Source organism: Balaenoptera musculus, chromosome 1 (genome assembly GCF_009873245.2).
Source record: "Balaenoptera musculus isolate JJ_BM4_2016_0621 chromosome 1, mBalMus1.pri.v3, whole genome shotgun sequence".
In the NCBI taxonomy this organism is placed as follows: domain Eukaryota; kingdom Metazoa; phylum Chordata; class Mammalia; order Artiodactyla; family Balaenopteridae; genus Balaenoptera; species Balaenoptera musculus.
Genome location: NC_045785.1, coordinates 16,390,283 through 16,415,857, shown reverse-complemented (window position 1 = coordinate 16,415,857; position 25,575 = coordinate 16,390,283). Strand labels below are relative to the sequence as shown.

The following is a 25,575-nucleotide window of genomic DNA, read 5'->3' as shown; positions in this document are numbered from 1 at the left end:
ATGAGCAGGCCGGTATGGACCCTGGATCTGTTCTTCACTGGCTGTGTGACTTTGCACAAGTGAATGGACCTCTCTGAACCTGTTCCCTCACCCTAGAAAATGGATAATGGGGCCCACATCACGGAGTTATCATGAAAGCTAAACAGGATTATCCACATGAGTCGGTTGGCACAGGGCCCGGCACAAAGTGTGAGGGCCCTGGCCACCTCTGTTCAAGGATCCAAGGAGTCCCCAAGGCTTCCTGCCCCGCCTGCTTCCTCCCCCTCATCCCAGTCCTCACCCACCCACCCGTGTAACACAAACACTAATTATAACCATTTCCATGAACTGCTTCCTGGCTGAGCCTAATTACTGGGCAGCTCTGTCATCACCATTATAAATATCACTAAGGGAGACACATTAGCTTTGTCCGAAGTTTTATGTGATTAGATCGACAAATGCTTGGGCATGCTTCGTCTTCCCCGCCTGGGACTTACCCAGCCTGGTCATCCTGCACAGCTTATGGCCCGCTGCAGGTTTCTGGTCTGTCTTGAACTTGGTGCTTGGTTATAAGAGTGGACAACCCAGCCCCTTTAACCCGGCCAAGAGGTGGCGCCTGAAGTGGTAGGGATGGAGCAGGTTGGGGCTGCCATCTTATTTGTCATAATGGCAAAACCACAAGTTTTGAGAATAGATACACCTGGGCTCCAACCCAGGCTTTGTTAGTTACCAGAAGTGTGACTTGAGGCAAGTTACTGACCTTCCTTGCATTACAGTTGTTTTACGCTATCTAACGGGGAAGAGTCAAGGAGATCAGGCTCGGTGCCTGGCGTGTCATAGGTCCTCCCAGTTCCTCCCCTTCCCATCTTCCATCATCTTCAGTGTGACCTGAAGAGCCAGCCCTTTCTGAACCTACCGCCACACACACTGACATCTACTGAGCGCTGCTTCTCTGTGAGGCACTGGACTGAGGACTTTATGCATCTTGTTGAATATGTATAAAGACCCTATGGAGTGGATACCATAATCATTTGATAGATGAGGAAACCAAAGCACAGAAAGCTTTGTCAAGGTCACACAGCTGCACTTGGCTGCTGGTCACTCTGGTGGGATGAGATTCTAGAAGGCTGTGTAGCTGCCTTTGGGGAGCATAGAGCAAGGGTCACAGTAAAGTCCAGGAAGGCTGCCTGCAGGAAGATGCCTGGGAGCTGAGGGGTTAGCCAGGGGAGGGAGGAGAGCAAGGGCCTCCCAGGCAGAGGCCAGTGGACATGCAAAGGCCTGGAAGAGGAAGCACGGTGTGTTTAGGGGGCTGACTGTTCATATTTTACTGAGGTTCAAGCATGTGAGAGAGGCTGGAGAGGCGCCAGGAGCCGATCAGGGCCTGGGGTAGGTGGGGGGGCAGTGCTGGAAGCCCAGCCAAGGCTCATGCTCTCTTCTGCCAGTTCCAGGAAGCCTGCGTGAGAAGGAGAGTGACTGGATCATATCAGTTAGTTTAGAAGGTTCTGCTGGAGCCAGCTGGGATATGGCGGACTGGGGGTCTAATCAGGGAAGGCTTCCAGGCAGAGGCGGGGCAGAGCCAAGTGGGCCTGGACAGAGGGGCAGAGATGACAGATGGAGACCATCAGAACGGTGGGGTGGAGAGAGGCATGGTAGGAGCCTTGCAGGGGGCCTGAACGGTCAGTGGTGTGGTGGAGGGCCTACGTGGGGAAGAAGGAAGAGGTTCCTAGCCAGGTTTGGGGCTTGGGTGTGGGCGAGCCTCCTCGGCAGGCGCTGAGGCACAGTCCGTCGGCAGCACTAGGTAAGGCTCTCAGTGCCTCCGGGGCCCCCAGGCAGGTGAGTCAACACCAGGCCAAGTAGGTGAATGTTTTTCAGCTCCCGGCATGTGTGGGCAAGTCTCCCACTGCCAGCACGTTAAGGGGAGCCCAGCCTGGGACTCTGGTCCAGACTAGGGTGATTGACTCATTGGCCGGCAGGGTTGCTGCCTTCTCCAAGGAGGTGGTTAGCAGCCTTGACCTCCCATGTATGCTCTGTGCCCCTGGCCTTCCAATCTTTCTCACCTTTAGGCCTCCCTTAACTCCTAACTAACCTCTCCTAACTGCACCCTAGCTCCTGCCCACCTTCCCGCTTTCCATGCTCAGGCCTCCAGCTCCATCTGGCACAAAATGGAATCTCCCTTCCCAACCCCAACCCCCCCCCCCTCATTATATCCCTCCCTATTTCCCACATCCCGAATGGGCAGCCTACAGTCTCCAGAAGAGGTCAACCTAGAAAAGAGGAAGAGGCCCTGAGAGGGTCAGGAAGATATGGGTTTGAGTCTCAGCTCTGCCACTAACAGGCAAGCCGCTTCCTTTCTCTGGCCTCAGTCTCCTCATCTGTAAAATGGGGATCCCTGGGCTTATTCCACAGGGTGATTGATCATGAGACACAAATAAGATGAGGGTATAAAAGAACCTTGAGAACTGGGCAGTGCTGGGCTTGTGTCAGTGTCGACAACTTTGTTTTCAGTTTTAGGGGGCAGCCAGTTATTTTTTTTAACAAATGTTTTATTTTGGAATAGTTTCAGATTTATAGCATTATTGGGAAGATAGAACAGAGAGTTTCTTTATGCCCCACACCCAGTTCCCCTATTATTAATATATTATATGGTACATTTGTCACAATTAATGAACTGACATTGATACGTTATTACTAACTAAAGTCTATACTTGATTCAGTTTTCTTTAAGTTTCTGCCTAATGTCCTTTTTCTGTTCTAGGATCCCACTGAGGATACCCCATTACATTTAGTTGTCATGTCTCCTTAACCTCCTCTTGGCTGTGGCCGTTTCTCAGACTTTTCTTGTTTTGATGACCTTGACAGTTTTGAGGAGTCCTCAGCAGATATTCTGTAGGCTGTCCCTCAATTGGGATTTGTCTGATATTTTTCTTAGGGTTAGACTGGGGTAATATGCTTTGAGGAGGAAAGCCACAGAGGTAAAGTACCATTTTTATCACATCATATCAAGAGTACATACTATCTTTCGGTAATTAGACTTATTGTTGATGTTAGCCTCGACACCCAGGAAGTCAGTTGGTTTTGCCTGGAGTACAGCAACAGAGCTAAATTCACGCCAAACGTCAGCTGAACTAAGTCCAAGATCAGAAAACCTGGATGAGAGCAGAAGCAAATGGGAAAGGTGATGAAGGAAAATAAAGAAAAGCAATTTATGAGGTGGGTGCTGTAGTGTGTCCCCCAGGTGCCAGGTCACTTGGGAATGGGACACTCTATGCCAGGCAGTTTGTTTCAGCTCATTTAATCTTTACACTGAACCTTTTTATAAATGAGGAAACTGAGGCCTTAGAAGGGAAATGACATGGTCACATGAGCCAGAGAACCTGGAGTTGGGCCCAGGTCCGTCTTTATTGCCTCACTCCCACTGCTGAATAAATACTTTGAAGCTGCATTCCCAGGAGAGTAGAATAGGGAAGGTAAATTCCTGATACAGGTTGTTTCTAATTCACTTTATTCCACAAAGGATTCCTGATGGGTTATAACTGAAACACATCCAATATAATGATATGCAATAGAAATGAAAAATCAGGAGCAGAGAAAATAGAGTGGAAAATGTGGACAAGGACAAAGCTGAACATAAAGACCAGAAAAGTGCCCATAGGTGAGCTTCTCATTTGGCTGTGAGCTTCCTCAGCCAATTCCTGTGATTCCTATAATCAGAGAGCTAAGAAGCAGTTCACTCCTCCAAGAACTTTGTGGTAAATTTAAAAAGAAATTAATCACATGGAAATTTCTCATGTAAAAGACACTGAGCAGGGCTTCCCTGGTGGTGCAGTGGTTGAGAATCTGCCTGCCAATGCAGGAGACACGGGTTCGAGCCCTGGTCTGGGACGATCCCACATGCTGCGGAGCAACTAAGCCCGTGAGCCACAACTACTGAGCCTGCGTGTCTGGAGCCTGTGCTCCTCAACAAGAGAGGCCGCGATAGTGAGAGGCCCGCGCACCGCGATGAAGAGTGGCCCCCACTTGCCACAACTAGAGAAAGCCCTCGCACAGAAACGAAGACCCAACACAGCCATAAATAAATAAATAAATAAATTAATTAATTAATTAATTAAAAAAAAAAAGACACTGAGCAATGTCATAGATAATGTAATAGTAGTAATAGATGTTACATGGTATCATCTTCAGGAGTGATGACTATATTTTTACTATATGCCCCTTGCCCACAGTTGTCGTATTTGAATTTTACATTGTCATCAAGTAACTAAACTCTACTGTTTCTTCTTTGCTGAAGTCACAGATGCCTTTGCCTTGGTGAAAATCTTGGATACAAATTAACCAGTTATCTATATACCAGGTTCTGTGCTGGACACCGGGGATGGAGGGAAATAAAATGATTGCTGCCCATCCCCCCAGGTCCATCCCTGGGATAAAGACACCTAGACAAAGGCCTGAACAAAATGCAGGTGCTATGCTGGGGGTACACCAGAGGGAAGGGCCTAATTCCCTCTGACTGAGGAGGAGGGGGGACTTCATGGAGGAGGAGGTAGGCCAGTCATGGAGAGCGGTAGTTGGGGTGGAGGGGGCACAGTCTTGGGAGACATAGGTCCCTTGAGGGTAGTGACCAAGTCCTACTCAGGGCTGCCCCCTCAGCTTGCTGCACAGAGCCTGACAAACATCAAGGACTCAGCAAACTCCTTTTGAGTGAGGGATAGATCAGGGGTCAGGGTGATGGCCACACACCTGAGAGGTATGTGGGAAGGGTGAGTCTGGAGAGGTAGGTTTGGGCCAATTGCCGGGCGGCCTTGAATGCCAAGCTAAGGAGTTTGGATTTTGTTCTTTAGGTGGTGGGGATCAATTGGAGGCTTTTGAGCCTTGTGTTTTATAAGAATTGATGGTACAAATAATAACAGCTAACACTTGGTGGGCACATGCTGTGTGCCCAGCACTGTTCTAAGCACTTTATAGTAACCATTTAAGTATCACAACAGTCTTACGAGGGAGGTGCTATTATTTTCATCCCCGTTTTACAGATGAGACAGCTGAGGCACAGAGAGGCTGAGTCACTTGCCCGGGCTCACGCAACTGGGAAGTGGCATAGTGGGGATCTGAACTGAGGTTTGGAACTAGAGCTTTTACTCTATCATTGTGTTTGTTAAATGTAAGTATTTAACTAACATATAACCCGAGTGTGTATTAGATGACATGTAAAGATTCAGCAGATCTCAACTAATTACTGGCACGAGAGGCAAGAACTGATGGGGGCTCTGGCCACAAAGGGCAGCATCCCTAAGGAGCTGAGGCTTAGAAACAGAATGTGAAAATGGCTCAGAGGATGTGGTCAAGGAGTCGCAAGCCTCCGAATTTCACTGAATTTCACTTACAGCTGCCTCTGACGGGCTCCTAGATTTCTTGGAAGATCCTACCGCCCTTGGGCAAACCAACCCCGAGAGCCATCTGAGTGACTAACACAGTCGGGGCAAATGCCCGGTGGGATCACACCCATTGCCCCTGGGCCAGAGGCCTTTGTCATCAGAAACACACAAGCGTTTATAATACTTCTCATTTCTGTTCACCCCAGGCCTTTGATTTCCACAGGGTGGGGTTTCCAGAGCCGGGCACCATCACACCCTCCATCTGGCTTTCCTCACCTTCTCTGTGCAGGCGGGGGGACTGGGGACCGTGGTTCCCACTCCTCCATTCTTGGTCTCCGCCAAGCCCTTCTCACGAACACCAGGCCCACATTTCGCATCCAGGGGCTCAGCGGACCTGGGAGAGGAGGGAGCAGAGCAAGGCAGAGACTCCCCCCCAGAGCAGCAGAGGTTCTTCCCCTTCCCTGAAGCTCCCTGGCTGTGGGCATCCCCACAACCGCCAATGAGGCAATTAGGGAGAACAGCGCTGGCTGCCCTGCCACTCAGCGCCTCTGGACTCCACGAGGTCCCACCTGAAGAAGCAGCTCCCCCTCCACAAAGAGCACGGGACCAGGAGGCCAGGACCCAGGTTCCAGGCCCAGCGCTGCCCCTCACTAGCTGAGTGCCTGGCGTTCTCTGGAGGCCGCGTGGTGAGGTCAGGCAGCGAGGATTCACATCCTGGCATCTCACTCTCTAGGCAGGTGACTTGGGGCAGGGGAGGGGGGCAGTAGGGGCGGGGGACGGTGTGTGCTGCCACCTCCCCAGTCCTCAGTCTTCTCCTCTGTAAAGTGGAGGTGGTGATCCCCACCTCACAGGGCTTCACGGGGTCGGGAGAGATACCTTGGGCCCAGTGGCTCATTCTAGGTGTCTGGTCTGCCCAGCCCCTCTCCCTGCCTTGTCCCCTCCCACTTCTCCTAAAAGGGAAGTGATACCTGCTGAGGTTGGGGCTCTTGGTGGGTGTGGGGATCCAGCAAGACATTGTGTGGAAGGCCCCGCCCAGAGCCTGGCGGGTAAGAGATAGGGCTGCCCTGTCGTTGGAATGTCACTCGCTGACTGGGGCCCACTGTGCTCCCCGTGGAGCGGAGCCAGCTAAGCCATTCCCACGTCTGAGGTGGGTTCAGTTTCACTCCCCAGCCCGGGGCCGGCAGGCAGCATTTCAGGAAGGGCCCCTCATCTTTTGTGTGCTGAAAAATAAACAGCTCTTGGTCTCCGCGGATTTCTGCTTGGGAGGTATGTGAGCTTCCTTCGTCATCCCTCCACAGACAGGCTGGCCTCGGCCCCTGGGATGGGCTGCCAGCCTCCTCCTTCGCTTCTCACCTTCGCTCAGATGCCTGTGGAGGCTCTAGCCCCCGACTAGGCCTTTGGGGATGTAAGGCCTGACGAGACCCAACCCCTGCCTTCAAGGTTCTCCTACTTAAGGTGCTCTGTGCTTTCAATAGAAGGAAGCATGGGATGGGGGGCTTGGGGAGGCGGAGGACACAGAGCAGGGGGCCAGATGCTGCTTGGGGTCAGAGAAGAATGGTCAGGAGAGCTTTCCGGAAGGGCTGACCTCTGAGCTGAGGCGGAAGGAGAAGGAGCCCTTGCTTCACTACACCTGGGCAAGTTACTTCCCCGAGCCTCAGTTTCAGGTTCTGTAAAAGGGGCCAAGAATACCTGCTTCAGAGCCAAGAGCTTAAATGAGATGATGGATGTAGAAGAACTGACAAACACCTCATACCCCTAGATGCCTAGGAAATAGTAGCTGCTGTGCCAGGCAGTAGAGATGTTTGGTGACTTGAATTTCTTTTTCAACGGTCTTTTCCTGGAGTGGTTAACACCTGTTGCTCAGTGTAGCTGAGAGTCCTGATTTCAGAAAAAGCCCAGCTGTAGCCCAGCATGAAATGAAGCAGCCTGGGAGCCCTTTCTCTCTCTCGGGTGGGTAATGGGAAGTCCTGCACCCAGTGGGAGTGGAGCAGAAGACCCCAGAATTCAAATTCTTCCCACGCACCCTGCCTCTCCCAGGGTGCTTAGACATGTTTCCTTTGTCTTTGGGCATTGCAAAATTAGATGCACAAGGATTCAAAGGCACTTCCCCAGAGTAATTTTCACTTCCCCTCTAATTGTTCTACCATTCATTTTAAGTTTATTGAGCACCTGTGGTATGCCAGGTGATGGGGATTCTCTGTGCCAGACAAGGTTCCAGCCCTGATAAAACTCACAATTCTGGGGAGGGGGAAGGAGATAGATGTAAAAACCAACATAAATAAATAAATAACAGACTGCAGTAAATACTATGAAGGGGAAAATGGGGTGCCGTAATCGAGAATGTGGGTGTCTACTTAGGATGGTTGGGATATTTGAGGAGGTGACATTTAAGCTGACATCTGAAGCAGGAGCCGGCCATGGGAGGAGTAGAGATGAGGAAAGAATGTTCCAGATAGAGGGAGCAGCGCTATAAAGGTCTTGAGGGAAGGAGAAACTTGGAGAATCTGAGGAACAGAGGAAGGGCCAGAGAAGCTGGGGCCTGAGTGAGATGAGGTGGGGAGCAGCACGAGATGAGGGTCAGGGTGAGCAGGGGCCATGGGGGACTGGTAAAGGGACTGCCCCTGCAGAGTTTGAAGCAAGGGTAACAAGATCAGAATTTGCTGTTAAAGCCTCGCTCTGGCTGCAGAGAAGGCTATAAGAAGGCAGAAGGCGAAGCCAGGAGACCTCAGGAGCTGTCACTGTGGCTGTGACCCTGGCTGTCACCTCAGCCATCTGTGCCTGCTCCTTCACACACGTGTGACTGTGAGAGTCAAATATGGGAATGAACAGAGGCGCACTTTGGAAAGCTGAGAAAAACGTATAAATGCAGGGGATTCCAGGTCTCACTGGACACGGAGGGTCCTTTGGGCAACTGCTGGGTTAGGGTTGTCTGGGGTCTCGGGTGGGAGGGAGAGTGCCTGAGCACCCCACATCTGAGGGAAGGGTCACCTTCCTGATTTTCAACTAGGCCCCAAGCTGTTAATGTTTTGAGGGTAAGGTCACACCTGTGAGCCTGGAGACAAGCATGGGATTCCCCTCTAGCCACCCAAACGCACACACATAACATTTTTCATTCTCAGTCAGGAGAGTTCTCTGGAATTTTCTGAGATCATCATGAACTCTGACTTAAAGACCCCTGAGCTAGAGGAAGGCGGAAATGAGAGGGGAGGCACATGCCTTTTTTTACACCACCTCTTTTTTTCCCCCTAATCTTTCTAGCTCCAATGGGCAAGACTGCTCTTGGGGCCTGTAAGGGACAATGGTGAGAGGAACCTCTCTCCTGACTGTTGTAGGCCAAATTAGGGGTACTTTCCTAATACCTGACTTTTGGTATCTGCCATAGAGGTTTATTTGAAGGGGAGCTTAATGTTTCTTCGAAGGAGGGGTTGCTGCGAGCCCCCTTCCTGCCTGCTGGGGTAAGGCCCCTCCACCCCGCCCTCTGGGAAAGGGAGCAGCCTCCATCTCCCCGGGGACTCCGGCCCTGGGGTGGTCTCCCCCGCGCGGCCAGGGAGGGAACCGGAGCCGCGCCGATCAGGCCCCGCCCGCGAAGGTGGTGCGAAGCCCGGCCCAGCCTCACAGCCGGGCCCGCCCGGGCCAGACCCGCGGGCGCGCGCGGCGGCGGCGGGGATCCGGGCGTCGCTGGGGGCACCATGCGGAGCCTGTGGCCGCCGTGGCCGGTGGCCGCCGCGCTGTCGGCGCTGGGGGTGAGGCGCGGTGTTGCATAAGCGGGGAGGGGGGTGGCGGAGGGAGGCGGGAACCCCTCTCCCCCGCCGCGGGCCGGTCCGTGGGCCGGTCTCGGTGTCCCGGCCGGGGCGGGGCGCGGCATTGGAGGCGGCGGGTGGCCGCTTCCCCATTCGGGCGTGCGAGCCATGGAGGCGCTAAGAGAATCCGTGCTGCACTTGGCCTTGCAGATGTCGACCTACAGGCGGGCTACGCTGGACGAGGAGGACCTGGTGGACTCGCTCTCCGAGGGTGACGTGTACCCAAACCACCTGCAGGTAGGAACCCGGGCCCTCTGTGAGCCCCCAGCCCAGGCCCACCAGGCAGTCGCGCTGGTGCCGCCTCCACCCCACCCCAATCCTTCCAGCCGGGAGGGAGGGGGCCAGTGCCAGACCGGCAGCTCTGGGCTCCTTGTTGAAAAAGTCTTTCTGGGTTAGAAGTGCCCCTGAGACGCTGGACTCCCCCCACCGGCCTCCCCTCCCCAGCTCTGCACCTCCCCAAACCCTGCCGACCACCTGCTACTGGGGCTACAGGCCAGGTGGCAGAGTTGAAGCATCCTGTAGAGGTGAGCTGGTCCAGTTCTCTTTTCACAGAAGAGGCCGTTCCCTGAGTACTGAGAGACCTGCCCAGGGTCACACAGCCCTTTACCAGCAGAGTCTAAAACTGTCCCAGTTGTAGCATGGAAAGCCCTGGAATCCCATCAGTCCTCGGCCAGCTGGGGTGGTTGGTCACCCTGTCTGGTGGGCATTACCCCATTCTTCCTCTTTCCCCCCAGTCCCTGAGTTTGCTGGGGGTTGGAGCCCATCCTCTGCTCCCCCTTTCCCTGCCCCTTTCAGCCTACTCAGGAAGCCCAATTCCTCCCCCACCCAGGGTCTGCCCCTGTGGGATTCCAATATGCCCACCACCTCCCTGCCTGGTAGCAGACCAGTGAGTGTGGCTTCTTTCTGCTCTTCTTCCCCTGTGGGGCTGAGCTGGGACAGTCCTGACCAGGACCTCAGCCCTGGTTGGGTTTGGACTCAAGCAGGTGGATGGGAGTGAGTTGGAAATATGAAGTATGCCCAAGGGGGCCCTGTGAACTGACTTCCGAAAAACCGGCTTAAAGAGGGGCTGGAGCAGCTCAGTCCAGGAGGACTTCTGCCGGGTTGACCAAGGGGTGCATTGAGGAGAGTCTTGGGGCTGCCCAGTGAACTGACAACAAATCACAACTCCTCCCGAAGGGCAAGCTTAGGGTGTGTGGAAACTTAGGCTGCCAGGCCCAACCCTACTCAGGCTCTTAGAAGCTGGGATAATAATATTAGTAAAGGGAAACAGCGTTGATTGAGTCCCTCCTCCAGTCTGGTTAAATAGGCCCAGGGAGATCCAAACGCATGATCCCAAGTGGTCTGCCCGCTGGAATAGAGCACCTTTACCTACATCATCCCACTTAACTTCAGGACCACCCCCATGAGCTATAGGGATTACTGTTCCCACTTACAGGTGAGGAAACTGAGGCTCCGAAAGGGGAGACAATTTGCCTTAGGTCACAGAGCTAGAAATCTGGGAGTGAGAAATCAAACCCAGTCTGTCTAGACCCTCTTCCCCATAGACCCTTCTTAAGAGGCTAAATCCAGCAGGAAATTAGATTTCTGTGGCAGGCACTTTTCCCTTCCCAAATCAAAACAGAATCTAATCAGCAATCTTTTTCAGTCTCATCTTTCACAGAAGGTTCTAAATATATCAGCACAGAAGCATTTCGGGATTCACAACAAAATAATATGCTGTGTTGTCATCATAACAGCAACCCACGTGGGTATAGCCTTTTTTCAGGCCACAAAGTACATTCATCCGCCTGAGGCTGCCTGGCAGAGTGGAGGCAGCCCAGTCTCTGAAGCCGGGGGCCCAGCTTTGAATTTGACACCACTTGTGATCTTGGGTGAGCAGCTTAATCTCTTTAAGTCGCAATTCCCTCATCTGTAAAATGGAGTTAGAGAAAATGGATGTAATGCATATTTCTGGGCCTGCTAGGATTCTTGTTTTTTTTTCTGATCATGAGGTAAGGGCCCCTGTGGCTATGTTACACATGACAAAGCTGACTCTCAGAGAGGTTGGGGACATTCCTGTGGTCACAGAGCTATCATGTGGTTGGAGTGCATACTGCCACTGGTTGGCAGTACACCAAACTGCCAAACTGGGTAAATCGCCCACTTTTACTACAGGAAAAGGCAAAAAGCTTGCCCCAAGGATTTGGAGGCATTTCTGTGGGTACCCAGCCTGGCTTTCCTTGAGACTCCCCGACTTCCCTAAAGCAAACGTGAACTAGCTAACAATTGTTCTTCTAAGAGTCGAGAACCTGTTTATCTCATCTTACAAAGCAGAGTTTTCTATTAATTTTATGTTTTTAATCATAGGGATTTTTTTTCCAATATAAAAACTTTGCATGCTCATTTGTGGGAAAAAAAAAAAGAGTCAAGTATAAAAAAAGATTTACAAAGAAACAGTAACCCCACCACTCAGAGATAACCGCTTCTGGTTTTTTACATTTGCTTATATATATTTTAGAATATAGTTGAGCTCACTCTAAGTACACAATATTTTGTCCTGCTTTTTTCATTTAATGCCACTTCATAAGCATTTTTCTATGTTGTTAAAAACTTTGTAAACATCAACTGTACCTCAATTTTAAAAATACTTCCACTAATTCCCTGGTGGTCCAGTGGTTAGGACTTGGCGCTTTCACTGCTGAGTGCCCAAGTTTGATCCCTGGCTGGGGAGCTAACATCCCGCAAGCCATGTGGTGGGACCAAAAAATAAAATACAATAAAAAAATACTTCCAAAACATGCTGCCATTAAAAATCATAATACTTTATGGTACCAATATATAAAAGTATATTTACTCAATCTGCTACAGTTGGACAGTAGGCCCAATATCTGTAAAACTGTGGGTGACCATTTTCTAGACTTTCGAATAATTTCCTGTGAGTGATTGCTAGAAACGCAACTGCTCCCTCAATTTTAGGCTTTTTAAAATGGACCCAGTCCCCCAAAATCTCCCTCTCTTGATGGGCAGCTATAAAAATCAGCTACTTGATTTTTCGAAGTTTGGAAGCCCATTGGTTCTCGGAACTTCAAAGTCGTCGATACCAACACTAGTAAATGAAAACTTGCATCTTTCAGCCAAACTTGCCACCTTTTTGCCTGAACATGCTGACAAAGTGCTGTATTTAGCTGGAGCAAATTTCTACCTGTACCTCACCTGAAAGGATTTTTCTTTTCCTTGATCTCATATTTGAGGTACAAGTTAATTACAGTCAACTAAAATTAGTCACTGTGGACTGAGTACAGAATTGAAAGCCCCATCTCTAACACGGAGCCCCAGCTTCGCCTCTCATGGGCTCTGAGACCTGAAAACTACTCACTTAAACCGCTTTTTTTGGCAAGATGGGGTTAATATTAATCCACCTCTCAGAGCTGTTGCAGAGATTGAAATGAGACAATATAAGTGAAAGCACCATGTATAATGCACAGGAAATGCATTTGGTTGTTATCGGGATCATTATCAAAACTCACCAGGCATGATATCTCAGTGATGCCCTAAATATAATAGCTTTGCCTCTGTTCTGCTCAAACTGGCTGCCTGGTCTCCTCACACCCCAGTGGCTCAAAGAGAAATAGCTAAAGATACACTTGCAGCCTAAACTGGGGAGCAGAGGGCCACAACTGTTTACCAAAACCTTTGAAACTCATCCAGTTAATCCTAAAAATCAATTTTTTCAAGAAAAAGGAAAGCCGAGATATTTAATTCTTAGTGGTGGTTTTCTCATTTTTCTACCCGCCCCACCCCCACCCCCGCCATGCACAGAGCTGTCTTTCGCAGGTGATTTCAGAGACAGTCCCACTGAGTACTTTACAGAGACCTCTTGGCTTTACCAGGAAACCCTTTCAGCTCTACCTGCCTGTTAGATCTTTATACTCCTGGCCTTCGAGTTGTTCTAGGATCTGAGCTGGTCAGACCTGGCACCTCATCCAAATTCCTCATTTTAAAAATAGGTGACTGAGGTCCAGAGGCTGCCCAGGGACGCACGAGGGATCTTGATAAAGTCAAGGCTGACCTTTGACTTCTCGGATTTGTGCCCTTTCTCCCGTGCCATCGTGTCATCAGCAGGCTGGGTGTTTCTCTGGGAAGCCAAGAGAGCTGGAAAGTGCTTCTTCTAAATACTAGACTTTGATCCTGTTTAGATATAAGGAGTCCCCTCCCTCCCCACAGGTACTACTATAAGCTGTTCTCAGTCATTGGAAGAGAGTCAGGCACAGGGGCAGAGGGGCAGGTAGGGCTCAGGAAGGAAATGGGGAGGACAGGAGGGCATTATAGTTTCACTCTGGCCTGGCCCCAGTGGCCTCAGCCAGAAGCTCACCATATAGAAACTGTGCTAGAAGAAACTTCCCCAACCTAACACCCTGACGGAGGCAGGATATCACGCAGGGCCAGGCTGTCCTGGTCTGTCTGCTCTGAAAGGCTGACTTCGAGGCAGGCAGCCAGGCCTCCCTGCCAGCCCTCACGGAGTGGTCTGGCCTTTGGGCTGCAGCGGGTGCGCTCCCTGCCAAACCTTTGGCCAGACTGACTCCTGTTCGCTGCTCCACTCAGCCCAGGTCGCTGGGGGGCCAGGCGGCGACTCAGGAAAAGACTCTGCCTTCCCTCTGGAGCCCCTGCTTCTTCTGAAAGCTGGGCTCCCCGCCCCTTCTGCTGGCTTGTCTCCTGGGCCCCGGCGTGGTGTCCCATCCTCGCCTGCAGAACTCGTTCTTGCAGAACTTTGCTGAACCAGGCCCTCACTTCTGTAACCGAATATTTATCCCTCATCAGGGCTTTGTTCCCTTGGCCGTGGAAACCCTGGGAACTCCTGGGCTAGACAGCTAGACGGTTCCTGCCTCTTTCTCGTTCTCCAGCTCTGTTTCCTTCTCGGTCTCCCTCTCCACCTGTCTTGCCAGCGCCTCCTTTCCTTTCTGTTTCATTCTCTCTCTGCCTCACATGACAGTCGCTAAGATGTTAAGCCTGCCAGTGAGCTGAGCATTCACCGTCATCCTTACCCCATCTTCCAGGCGTCAGCTCTGCACCTTAGCTGATGCCCCTTACCTGTTACCTCTCCAGAGACCAAGAGGGCTGCCCGTCACTAATCCCCCGACCCTCCGCGTCCCTGCAGACCCTCCTTTCGTGATCAGCACGCCCTCATTTCCAAAAGGCCGGCTCTGAAGGAGGCGAGGCGGGGACAAGAGGCGCTCAGGGAGGAGACAGCACGGAGCCAGACAGCGGCTCAGACCCACAGCCCCAGCCCTGTCCGTTGCACCCAGGAGTTGGACAGGCTCTCCTGGAGAGGCCTCTTGAGCCCGGCGCGGTCTCCCGGTGACTTCTCCTGCCGCAGGAGGATGCCTCTGGATTTCTTCTGCCTTCAGACACAAGGCTTGTGCAGAAACCAAGAGGCCCGTCAACCTGGTAGTTCAAGTCGAGCAAAGAATAGTACAGAGGCTAAAAACCCTATTTTCAAATTCCGTTTGCCATTTCTGCCTAGAACTATGAATTTTTAATTTAATTCTGACTTAATTCTATTTAAGTTCTGCAGTGAACACCATCTGTTTGTTTGACGTTAAACAATGAGGCTCAGCTCGGCTTGCTGCTCCTGGGGGGCAGCGTGGCCACTCGGCTGAGGCTGTGGGTTCGGGAGGGACGTGGGTTTTCTCACGCTGTCTCCTCGCCCCACTTCCTGTGTTTCTTCTGGAGCTAGTATTCATACCTACTCTTAGGGATGTTGTGAAGATAGAATAGCATCATCTAGCAACAAAATAGAATGAACGTGATGCCAGGAGCACCGAAAGCCCTCAAACAATACCTGCCATGATTACTCTTTTTTTCCTTCCCTCCCTTTGTCTTTCATCCTCTCCCTTTTATTTCTTCTTTCTCTCCCTTTCACCTCCTCAGCTTCCCTGCACCTCGATATTGCTCTGTCCACATAAGAGAGGATTTTCTGCTTCCCCAGCCCTGACGGCTGTGATCCTTGGCCTCCGAGGGGACGGGGTACCTGTTACACCAAGGTCGCTCCATCTCTTAGCTTTTCACCCCTCTCCCCCAACGAGCTGAGCCTTGGTAATGGGGGCACTGAGAAGCCCAGAGTGGGAGGCAGAAGGTGAGACCAGCTCAGGGGCCCAGGAAAAGTAAATGTCAGCATCCCCAGACAAGGCAAATCCTTTGGGGGGCCTCTGAAATACCAGTGCCCAGGGTAAACTGCATGAGAGAATTGATGCCTCTGAAAAAGCACTTTATAGACATCGATTGCTGTGAGCATGTCAGCATCGTCCCAGGCTGTGTCTGCACCAGTAGCGTGGTCAGAATCTTCATGTCTCACGTTTTTAAAAAGGTTCTTAAGAGATTTCAGGAGGCGGCCCACCCCGACCCCGACCCCCACCTGACACAGCTGCTTCTGTGTCCGAGCCTCCCGGACCTCCACAGAATTGTCACCAAGCCTCAAGTTCCTTTTCTCGATTGTAGAACCCATCTGTTTTTTTTTTTCCACAAAAAGTTCTTGTCTTCCTCTTTCTCTAGAGCAGCAACCCCCAGTCATTTTCTGTTCACAGAATAGCCAGTGATGACCACGAGGCTGTTCAATGCCCTTCCCTAAGGTGACCAGCCTCAGATTCCCAGGCACCAGTGTGAGGCTCCCTGAAGGCTGTGACCTGCTCCTAGGGGCACCTGTCCCCTCAGCTGTTGGGGGGCACTGACAGGTCAGAGGCTGGGTCTCCTCATCTCCCCTGACATCACCCCCTTCACCTCCTGGCAGGCTGTGGGTCTCCCTGCCTGCATGCCTGCTCCCCTCCAAGCCTTGCTCCTTCCACCTTGGCTTTTCCAAAGGGTAAATCTAATCGTATCACTCCAGCCCTCAGGAAGAAGTCCCCGGTCTTTCACCTGGCTTACGGCACCCCTTAGGATCCAGGCCCCCCTTTTCCCTTCCCCTCCCCATTCACCTGGCCAGCTTCTAGTTATTCTTTAAGACCCAGCCCAGGCATCCCCACCTCTAGGAAGCCTTCCCAGACTGAACCTCTGCCCACCCCAGTCTATTTCTTTATCTGCCTCTCTGCTGGGCAGTGAGCAGCTGAAAACAAGGGAGTCTATCTTTCCCCTCGGTCCTTCCAATGTGGCCCTGAGTTGGTGCTCGACTGTTGGCCACAATGTCACTAAACTGAACCCCACCTTCAGGGGACCCTTCCTGTCCCGCGGCCCTGGCTTTTGCAGGAAGCGCCTTGTAGAACAGAGGGGAGCCCCCAGCTGGCCTCGGGTCTGAGGGCCGGGCCGAGGACTCTGAGTGCTATAGACTGGTGGGTTCCTCCTCAGCCTGGAAGGCCCTGTCACGCCCTCCACTTCCTCCCATTGTGCCTCCTTTCCTGTTTAGCTGGACTGTTAGGCTGAGGACATTTTTTCCTCCCTCTGAGGACCTGCTCCAATGGAGCTATTTCTCCATTGCATCTCCCCTGACATCTCCCAAGACTCTAATCTCTGACCCACAGGCGGGCTCTAGAATCAATACACTTGGGCTCAAATCCGAGCTCTACCCATTTAGCTGAGTGATGAGAGGCAAGGGTCTCACCTCTCCGGACTTCGGTTTCCTCATTTGTAAAAAGAAACTAAGAACACAGCCCTCATGGGATTATGAGAGTTTCGACAGCTAAGGCTGGCTGTGCCACTGGGAAGTGTGCACCGTGGTTGTGTCATCATGGGGCTTGTGTCACCCCCGGCCTGTTGAAGCTGGAGCTCTGAAGAGAGCCCGGCTGGATGTCTGCTGGATGCCTGCGAGTCCAAACATCCTGTTTTTTTTTTAACTCCTTACTGGAGAAACAGGGAAAAGCTGATCTTTTTTTTTCTTCTTCTACCCGTATCAGGTGACACAAAAAACACAAGCCCAGCTGGGTTGACTGCTTGACTCTGATGTTTAGCAGCGAATCTGAGCTGCCGAGCAGGGTGGTGGTTCCTTTCCTGGATTAGGACTGATTCCATGGGAACCAGACCACCCCTGAGGCAGGAGGGGACATCAGGCAGCCCTGATGTCTCCCCAGGGCTGGGTCCTGCCGTGGAGCCCCCTCCTCCTGGGGAGTGGGGGCCCTGGGCTCACGTTCTCCTCGCCCCGCCTGTCTCCTTCCCTACAGGTGAACTTCCGAAGCCCCCGGAGTGGCCAGAGGTGCTGGGCTGCACGGACCCAGCTGGAGAAGCGGCTGGTGGTGCTGGTGGCACTTCTGGCGGCAGGAATGGTGGCCTGCTTGGCAGCTCTAGGCATCCAGTACCGGACAAGTAGGTGCCCCCGTGTTGCGTGACGGGCTTCACTCACTCCTGCCCCAGGCTCTGTCCACTTGTGTAAGGGGGCTTCCCCAGTCTAGCCAGGCCTGGCCTCCGAGGCCAAGGAAAGAGCTGGGTCTGGAGGCTGGGGTTGCTGCAACAGACCAAGACCTGGGAGCTGGGCAGATGGGTGATGTGAAGGTTTTGGGGTCAGAAGGACATGAGTTCAAATCCTGGCCTGGCAACTTATTGTCCGTGTGGCCTTGGACAAGTCACTCAATCTCTCAGAGCCTGTGTCTTCTCTACTTTAAATGGAGAAAATAGTGCTCAGTTTGGGGATGTCTCTGAGGATTCGAGATGATGTCTGTCCCATACCTGGTGCCCAATAGGCCTTCTCTAGCCTTAGCTCCGGGTACTATTATTGTTAGGATGTGGGCTGGTTCGACACATGGGCTGGCCCTGTCCTCCATCCTTAGTTCCAACAAAATAGCAATAATGGCTTCCGTTTGCTGAATACTTTCCATGTGCCAAATACCAGGCCTCTCCTTTACGGATATAATCTCATTGCCTCCTCACAGCAGCCCTGTGAGGTGTGGTTGCTTCTGGCCCCGTTTTCCGCACAAGGAAACTGAGGCAGTGGCACTAAGTGACTTGCCCAAGGTCACGTGGCTAGTGTGAGAGGGAGTGGGGCAGCTGGAGTTCAACCGTGTGCTGGCGGGCCCCAGAGCTCAGGCTTTGTAATTCATGGTGCACCCCAGGGTGGGTTAGTACTCCCAGAAAAGCTGTCCTTCTGTGAGCCAGGGACCTTTGTGTACCTCTGTCATCTCATTTCTCTGTCCTACCTTGTATAGCAGTATGATCAGACCCCGCTTCAATCCCACTGTCAGGGGCCTGAGGCTGGTTCTCTGTGTCTGGCTGAGTAGATGTAGCAAGTGCCTTACACAGAATCAATGATCCATAAGCTCTTATGGACCTGGAAAGGGCAGATCCAAGTTAAAAATAAGGATGGGAGTCCAGTCAATTCCAGGATCTCTCCCCTGGGCCCCAAGATCCAGCTTTCTGATGACAGTAGCCCACCTGGTTGAGTAGCCTCTGGGGCTTTGCCAAGAGTTTAACCCCATCAACTTGGTCACCTGGTACTCATCCCATCAGAGCGATGGTGAACCTTCACAGGATCGGGGAACATCAACTGCAGGTTTTGTTGAGCCTTCTCCACTGTGAATTTACTGGCCTGCGTGGGTGGCCATGCTGCACTGGGATGAGGAAGGGATTTGGGGGCCTGGAGGGAGGGCAGGACTTCATCTGAGTCATCCTTACATCCCTCCTGGATCAAGCACTCATTCATTCATTCATTCATTCATTATTCCTTCCACAAACATTTAATGAGTACTTAATCTATGTCAGGTGCCTAAGTGGTACCTAAGAAATAATCGCTTGTTTAACTGACTATTTAATGATTTGTAGATGTTTTACCAAATGCGCCTAGCACAGCAGGTGATTAATGCATATCTGATTAATTAATTAATGATTTCTTAACCATGTGTGCTTAGCATAGTGCCTGCATGCCATAGATGTGCAAATACTTTGCAAAATGAATAAGTAAATGATTGAGTGAACAAAGAGCAAGAAGGAGGACTAAGTGGGAACAGCCTTTCTCTACTGATCACTCTTGTCCTGCAGCTGCCATCTTCCTGGTTTTTTTTTGGCCACACCACAAGGCATGTGGGATCTTAGTTCCCCGACCAGGGATCGAACACGCGCCCACTGCATTGGAAGCGCAGAGCCTTAACCACTGGACCGCCGGGGCAGTCCTGCTGCAGCCACCATCTTGCTTCATCCTAAATCAGGTTTAGTTCAGAACAGCCTGCTGGGAAGTATAGGCCCTAGCCAGCCTCGTCTGCCCAGCTCTTGGCCCTGTGAATGGGGAGCAGGCTAGACTCCAGCAGGCAGTATTGCCCTGAGATTGCCCCTAGGAGTTCCCAGGCTGTTTCTCCATCAGAAACCAGAAGGGAGCCCCCAAGGCCTGGCTTCTAGTGATTGGGTCCCAAACACTTCTGTCATTGCCAGGTGGGGCCCACAGAGAGGAATCCTGCTTCTGTCTGTCCCTTCCACCTCGGGGCTGCAGAAGGGTTTTCCCCAGGCTGGACCTGGGTGAGGGGAATTCTTCCCCCAGGGTGGAGCTGGGCCGGGAATCCGGTGACCCTTGAGCCAATTCATGTGTCTTTATCAGCTGCCTGGGCCTGGCAGCGGCCACCCCAGATACTGACAATAACCTCATTACCCAGCAGCAGGTGCTGGCTGGCATCAGCCACATCTGTGCAAACATCAGTCAATGCAAATTCTGATGATTCTGAAAGACTCACCTTTAAGTTATGTCTGGGCACTTAAATACATATTTATCCACCTTCCTGCTGCACCATCCTTTCCAGAAACTTACAGATGCTTTGCAAGCAGTGGCAGCAAAACAAACGATAAATTCTCTGGAAAATATTCTGAAGTGTCTTACTTAGTGTCGAGGCCAGGCACCATCCAGACGAGTGCCTGTGAGCTAGATCTGGGACCTGCTCGACGGATCATGCGCGTCCTAAAGGGAAGAAATATTTTCTGCATCCACAGGTGGTGACCGAGGGCTGGACAAAGCTCTTATATTCACTCAGCCATTCATTCATTCAACAAACATGTATTGGACAGCTGCTAGGTGCCAAGTTCAATGCTGGGCAAAGGAACTATAAATGCAAGTAAGATGCTGGCCCTACCCTCAGGCTCCCATTCTAGTGGGAGATGTAGACAAGGAGACGGCCATGACATAGCATGGTCTGTGCTCAGATAGCGGACACACAGGCAGCCAAGGGACGCAGAGAAGGATGAGGGTCTGGGAAGGTTTCCCCGAGGAGAGGGAGCCTGAGCTGAGTTTTTGAAGGTGTTGACAGGAGATTAGGGGACCTGGAAACCATGAATTAATTAATCAAATGTACATTAAGCACCTGCTAGGCCAAGGATAGTTGGTAAAGCATCTACAAACCAGTAATAGTTAAATAATCAAGTGATTATTGCTTAAGTACCACCTGGGTACCTTGCAGTGTGCCTAGCAGATTAGGTGCTTAGTGAAGAACTCAAGCCTCTCAGACTGATTCCTGGGGGCTGGCTTCTTATTTTGTTTTAAAACCAAGTCCCCGTATGATAACTACAAATACCTCTCTCTCTCTGACACACACACACACACACACACACACACACACACACACACACACACACACATTCTGATGTGTCTTCCTCCCTGAGGATCACCCTCTTAACAGCTGGCTTCTGTGTTTTCCCACCAGCAAAGTATTTGTCAAGCTTTACTTCCTGCAGTTTGTTGTATAAAAACAATAGGTATTCTTTTCCTTTTCCAAATATGAAGTTATATCATAATAGTGAATAGGCTTTTTCAAACTACACAGAAATTTTTTCCCCCCACCCCCTGCCCCCATAAAGATTCTGGTACATTCCCTTAGTCGGGAAGCATGCAACTCAAAGATGTCATTTAGAGATATTTTAAATGGTGCCATGTCCCCTACCATTTCCTTTCTCTATTTTCATGCCTAAGGGCTCAATAATCTTTAATTGTTGTACGGTCATCTCAAAACAAGTAATTACCTCGACATAGAGTCACCCTGATTTTTGTGCTGTTGTGCAACTGTTCTGAGCCCTTTGTCAACCTTCAGGACTTTGGGTTTGTCATCAGATGTTAATAAGCACACAGGCTGCCCAGCCCCAGCTGGCATTGTGTCTCCGAGTGAGAGGAAGACCACCCTGCCAGCCCATGCATTCTCTTCTGCTCTCTGAGGATTGGCCTGGGAACACTGGACCCTAAGACTCCAGGGAGCTGAGCCCCCCGCCCAGCCATGAGATGATCATCACCATGAAACTGGTTCTACTGTTCTTCCTCATCTCCAGATGGAGAAACCGACCCTCAGATAGGCGAGGCCACTTGCATGAGGCCAGAAGCAGAAAGCTGGGGTTTGAACCCAGGTCTAAGAAACAGCCCCCGACGCCTGCCCTGCTGCCTTCCTCCCTGTGCAGTGGGGAACCGAACGCGCCAGAAGGGCTGCAGCAGCCCCTGGCATGACTGGCCAAGGGGTGGTGAGGGAGAGTGGGAAAACCCCGGCCTTGGCGTTGCCGCAGCAGCCTGGAGTGGGGTCAGCCCGGGCGCTCCCACACCACAGAGCGACCTTGCTCCGTTCACTTGCTCAGAGCCTCGGCGTCCTCATCCTCCAACGGGGGTGTCGCCCCCGTATCAGGAAACGGTCCCTCTTGTTGCCGGTCAGCTTGGGTCAGCAGGCGGTGCGGCTGGGCCTGCGTGCTTCGTCACAAGCCTCCGTCTCCTGCAGTCAGCTTCATCTCGTCACCTGGGGCTGGGCCATGGCTAAGGCTGCCCACCGTTTGCTTCCTTTGCTTGAGCCCACCGACCAACCTCGCCGCGGGAGTCCGGCCCCCTCCTCTTGCCTCTGCCCCACGTCCTGGGAGAACCGGCTCAAAGGAAGCTGGTTCCTCTGCTCACTGTGTTTTGGGGGCACTTGGAGGATTTGGCAGCCTTCCACACTGCCCACCTGCGCCAACTCCCATCCCTCCTCATGGTAGCACCTGACAGATGCGGCTGCCCTGCCTCCTGGGCCAGTCATCACCGGGAGGGCTCCCTTCCAGGCCCATGGCAGGCATAGCAGAGAGGCTGGGGTTCAAACCCCAGTGGCCACTGAGCAGGGTACTTAGTCTCTCTGTGCCCCAGTTTCCTCATATGTAAAGATGGCCTTAAGCAAAGTGATCTCTTAGGGTTGTTTCATTTTTGTTTTTTTGAAGATTCAGTGAGATAACTCTGCTGCCTTATACTCAGGGGGAATGATTTTTCATAGTTCCTTCTGTTCCTAAGACTCTTTCCTTCTTCCTGAGTCCTGGCACCGTATTGTCTGCATCACCCATTTGGCGTGGACTCAATATCCTCCGTCTATGTTGGTAGAATAAATAACAGACATTTCTCCTACTGTTGTCTTTTTACTTTTCTTGTATAATGTGGGTATCCCCAACGAAATTATTAACTCTTGGAGGAAAGGACTATGCCTTTTATATCCTCCCCACCACACACACACACACACACACACACACACACCACACACACACCACACACACAAACACCACACACACCACGCACACACCACACACACCCACCACACACACCCACACCCACACACACACACACCACACCCACATACACACACCACACACACACCACACACACACCACACACACCACACACACCACACACACACACCACACACACACACCACACACACCACACAAACACCACACACACCACACACCACACACACACACACCACACACACACCACACACAGACACACATACCACACACACACATACCACACACACACCACACACACACACACAGACACACATACCACACACACACCACACACACACGCACACCACACGCACACCACACACCACACACACACACCACACACCACACACACACACATACACCACACACACACACATTCTGCAAAGAACCTGGAAGATACTCAGTAATTGTTTTGTTGAATAAATGAATGCATGAATGAGCAAATAAATTTGTTGAACATCAGGGAATAATAAAGAAATAAATGAATATTTGTGGAAGGAAGGACTGATTAAAAGAAGCACCTTGGTTCTGGGTAATTTTTAAAGCCATAGAAAGGATTTTAGGCAGCTAGACAGAAGTGTTGTTTTACACGTCAGGAGATCGTAAATCTACTGAAATCTTTTCTCCGTAGTGGTGTAGTGACTGTCCAGTTCCAAATCTGTTTGGTCAGGGCTGGGGCGGGGCATGGCACCCCAGAGCCCCAGGCCACCTGCACTATATTCCCATAGCCTCTTCCCTGCCTGCCCTTCACTGGCCTCTTGTCCTTGACCCCTGCCAGGAACCCCCTCGGTGTGCCTAAGTGAGGCCTGCATCTCGGTGACCAGCTCCATCTTGAGCTCCATGGACCCTACGGTGGACCCCTGCCAGGACTTCTTCACCTATGCCTGTGGCGGCTGGATCAAAGCCAACCCCGTGCCTGATGGCCACTCACGCTGGGGGACCTTCAGCAACCTCTGGGAACACAACCAAGCCATCATCAAGCACCTCCTCGGTAAGCACCCCCTCGGTAAGCACCCAGCAGCGGGACCAGTGGACGGGCTGCAGAGGACGGCTGTCCGCTGGACCTACCTGGCCAGGCCTGGTTGAAGGAAGAGCTTGGCAGGATGGGGAGACGAAGGGCTGCGGAGTGGGTGAGACTGGGTTAAATGTCTGCCCCATCATTCGGTGTGTGATCCTGAGCAAGTTACTTCTCTCTGAGCCTTACTTTCTTCATCTATGAGAACAGGATGAATAATACCCAAACTGCAGAGGTTCGAGAACTAGAGAGCACATGTATGAAGCATTAACGTGGTATGTGTGACATGTAGTAGGTGCACAAGAACTGGTAGCTGTGGTCATTGCTCTTCTGGCTTTAAGCTGTGCCTTAGTTTTTGACTAGTACTGACTGTGAGTTTTGCAAGTTATGAGCAAAAGGAATGAAGGCTGAGCACACTAGATCAGATTTTAAGGTTGTGAGCTGATCAAAATTCTAACAAGTTTTATCTGAGGGTTATTCATTGTAGGCAGAAGTCTTCCTTGGCCTCATGGTAATCGAGCTTGTGTGACAAGCCGTCTAACCAAAGTTCTTCTCTTTATACCTTGTTAGGCCTTCAGCACCTCTAGTTGACCTTGTTGTTGGCTGTTTCATCCTCAGGTTAGAATCCCATGTTGGTCTTGTTTGAAGTTGTATCCTTAGTTAATGTCTGTTGAATTAACATCTGCCTGTTGGGTGCTTCTCCATGTGGAATCAAAACACCCTGTGCTGTAACTTATAGAGGTCCCGACTTAAACCCTTCAGGGCCGAGACCTTCACCATACCTGTCTCCTGCTGACCCCTGCCCCATCCTGGGACTAAATGCTGAGAGAGGCTAGGTCATGAAAAGCCAGTCAATTAATCCACCAATGACAGAACTTAGATTTGACAAATACTTATTCAGTTTAAAAAAAAAAAAAAAGCATCTTGATACTCAAAAGTAGGTAAATTGAAAAAGATACCTAAAAGGGGGCAGATCTTCCCAAAGGGACAGAAACCTTCCCATGAGATAGGAAAAGAGTCTAATTTGATGATTATGAATTTCAGGCAACTGTGTCTTTAAGACGAAAGTGGAAATAAGCAAACTAGGTTAAAGAGACCTTTGCTTGTTTTCCCCACCTCAGCTCCAGGGGGCGTGGCTGCTGCAGGGTGAAACCCACCCACCACTTCTTGGCCCCCAGCAGCTGCTGGGCAGGGCCCCCTGGCAGCCGCCTGCTTGTCTCCCTGAGGGACAGAGCCAGGTGGTGTGTGAAGGCGGGGCTGAGGGAACCCCATATGTCAGGAACAGCAAAGCCCTCTGTGTGCTTTATGCTACCCGGGTGCCTTTGCAAGGGGACCCAGCCTTTTATTTCAGAACTAAAGGCAAACATGTCTGTGGTAGCCAGACTGGAACTCAGGGATGTTCCTTCCCCAGCACCTAAAGACACAGCCAGGGACTGGGCAGGGACCATCAACCAAAGCAGGAAAACAGTCCAGATAGGATAATGAGATGGGCTAGTGCCTCTGCTTCAGTCACCAGGACCTGGGTTCAAGTCCTGGTTCTGCCACTTACTGTGTGATCTTGGGTCAGTTACATAACCTCTCTGGGCTCTTGTCTCATCAGTACAATGGGAACCATGCCTCCTCCAGGTTTGGAAAATTAAATGGGAAGATATCTTTAAAGCGCTTTACCTGGGCCAGGTGTATTGTGGTGGCTGCTGTCTGTGTTGGTGTTACCATTATTATTTACCCTTGACCTTTGCCCAGTACTTTTTTTTTTGCCAGTTTACAGAGCTCTTTTGTAGATATCACCCTATGTGATGCTGTAGGGTAGGAGCTAGGAAACTGTTGCTCACCCCGCTTGATAGACGAGGAAACTGAAGTCCAGAGAGCTCCTCAAGACAGGCTAGCAGGTGGCAGAGCTGGGACTGCCTGACTCCTGGTCACGTGTCCTTTCCCTGTCCCACACCACCTCCACCAGGTGCCGGGGCAGTACGGCTCCCTGCCC

At 51.5% G+C, this 25,575-nt stretch overlaps 1 protein-coding gene across 2 annotated transcripts in view; it reads left to right on the top strand.

Moving 5' to 3' along the window:
- Positions 1-25,575, top strand: part of ECE1 (endothelin converting enzyme 1) — a 120,252-nt gene that overhangs the window by 49,553 nt on the left and 45,124 nt on the right. The window contains exons 1-4 of one of the 2 annotated variants that reach the window (XM_036844112.1): positions 8,972-9,091; positions 9,299-9,385; positions 17,272-17,413; positions 23,355-23,567. In XM_036844112.1, coding sequence (XP_036700007.1) covers positions 9,038-9,091; positions 9,299-9,385; positions 17,272-17,413; positions 23,355-23,567 — 496 coding nt within the window. In that variant the 5' untranslated portion in view covers positions 8,972-9,037. Of the gene's footprint in view, positions 1-8,971; positions 9,092-9,298; positions 9,386-17,271; positions 17,414-23,354; positions 23,568-25,575 lie in introns of those variants that run through there. The other variant, XM_036844121.1, reaches the window with a different exon arrangement.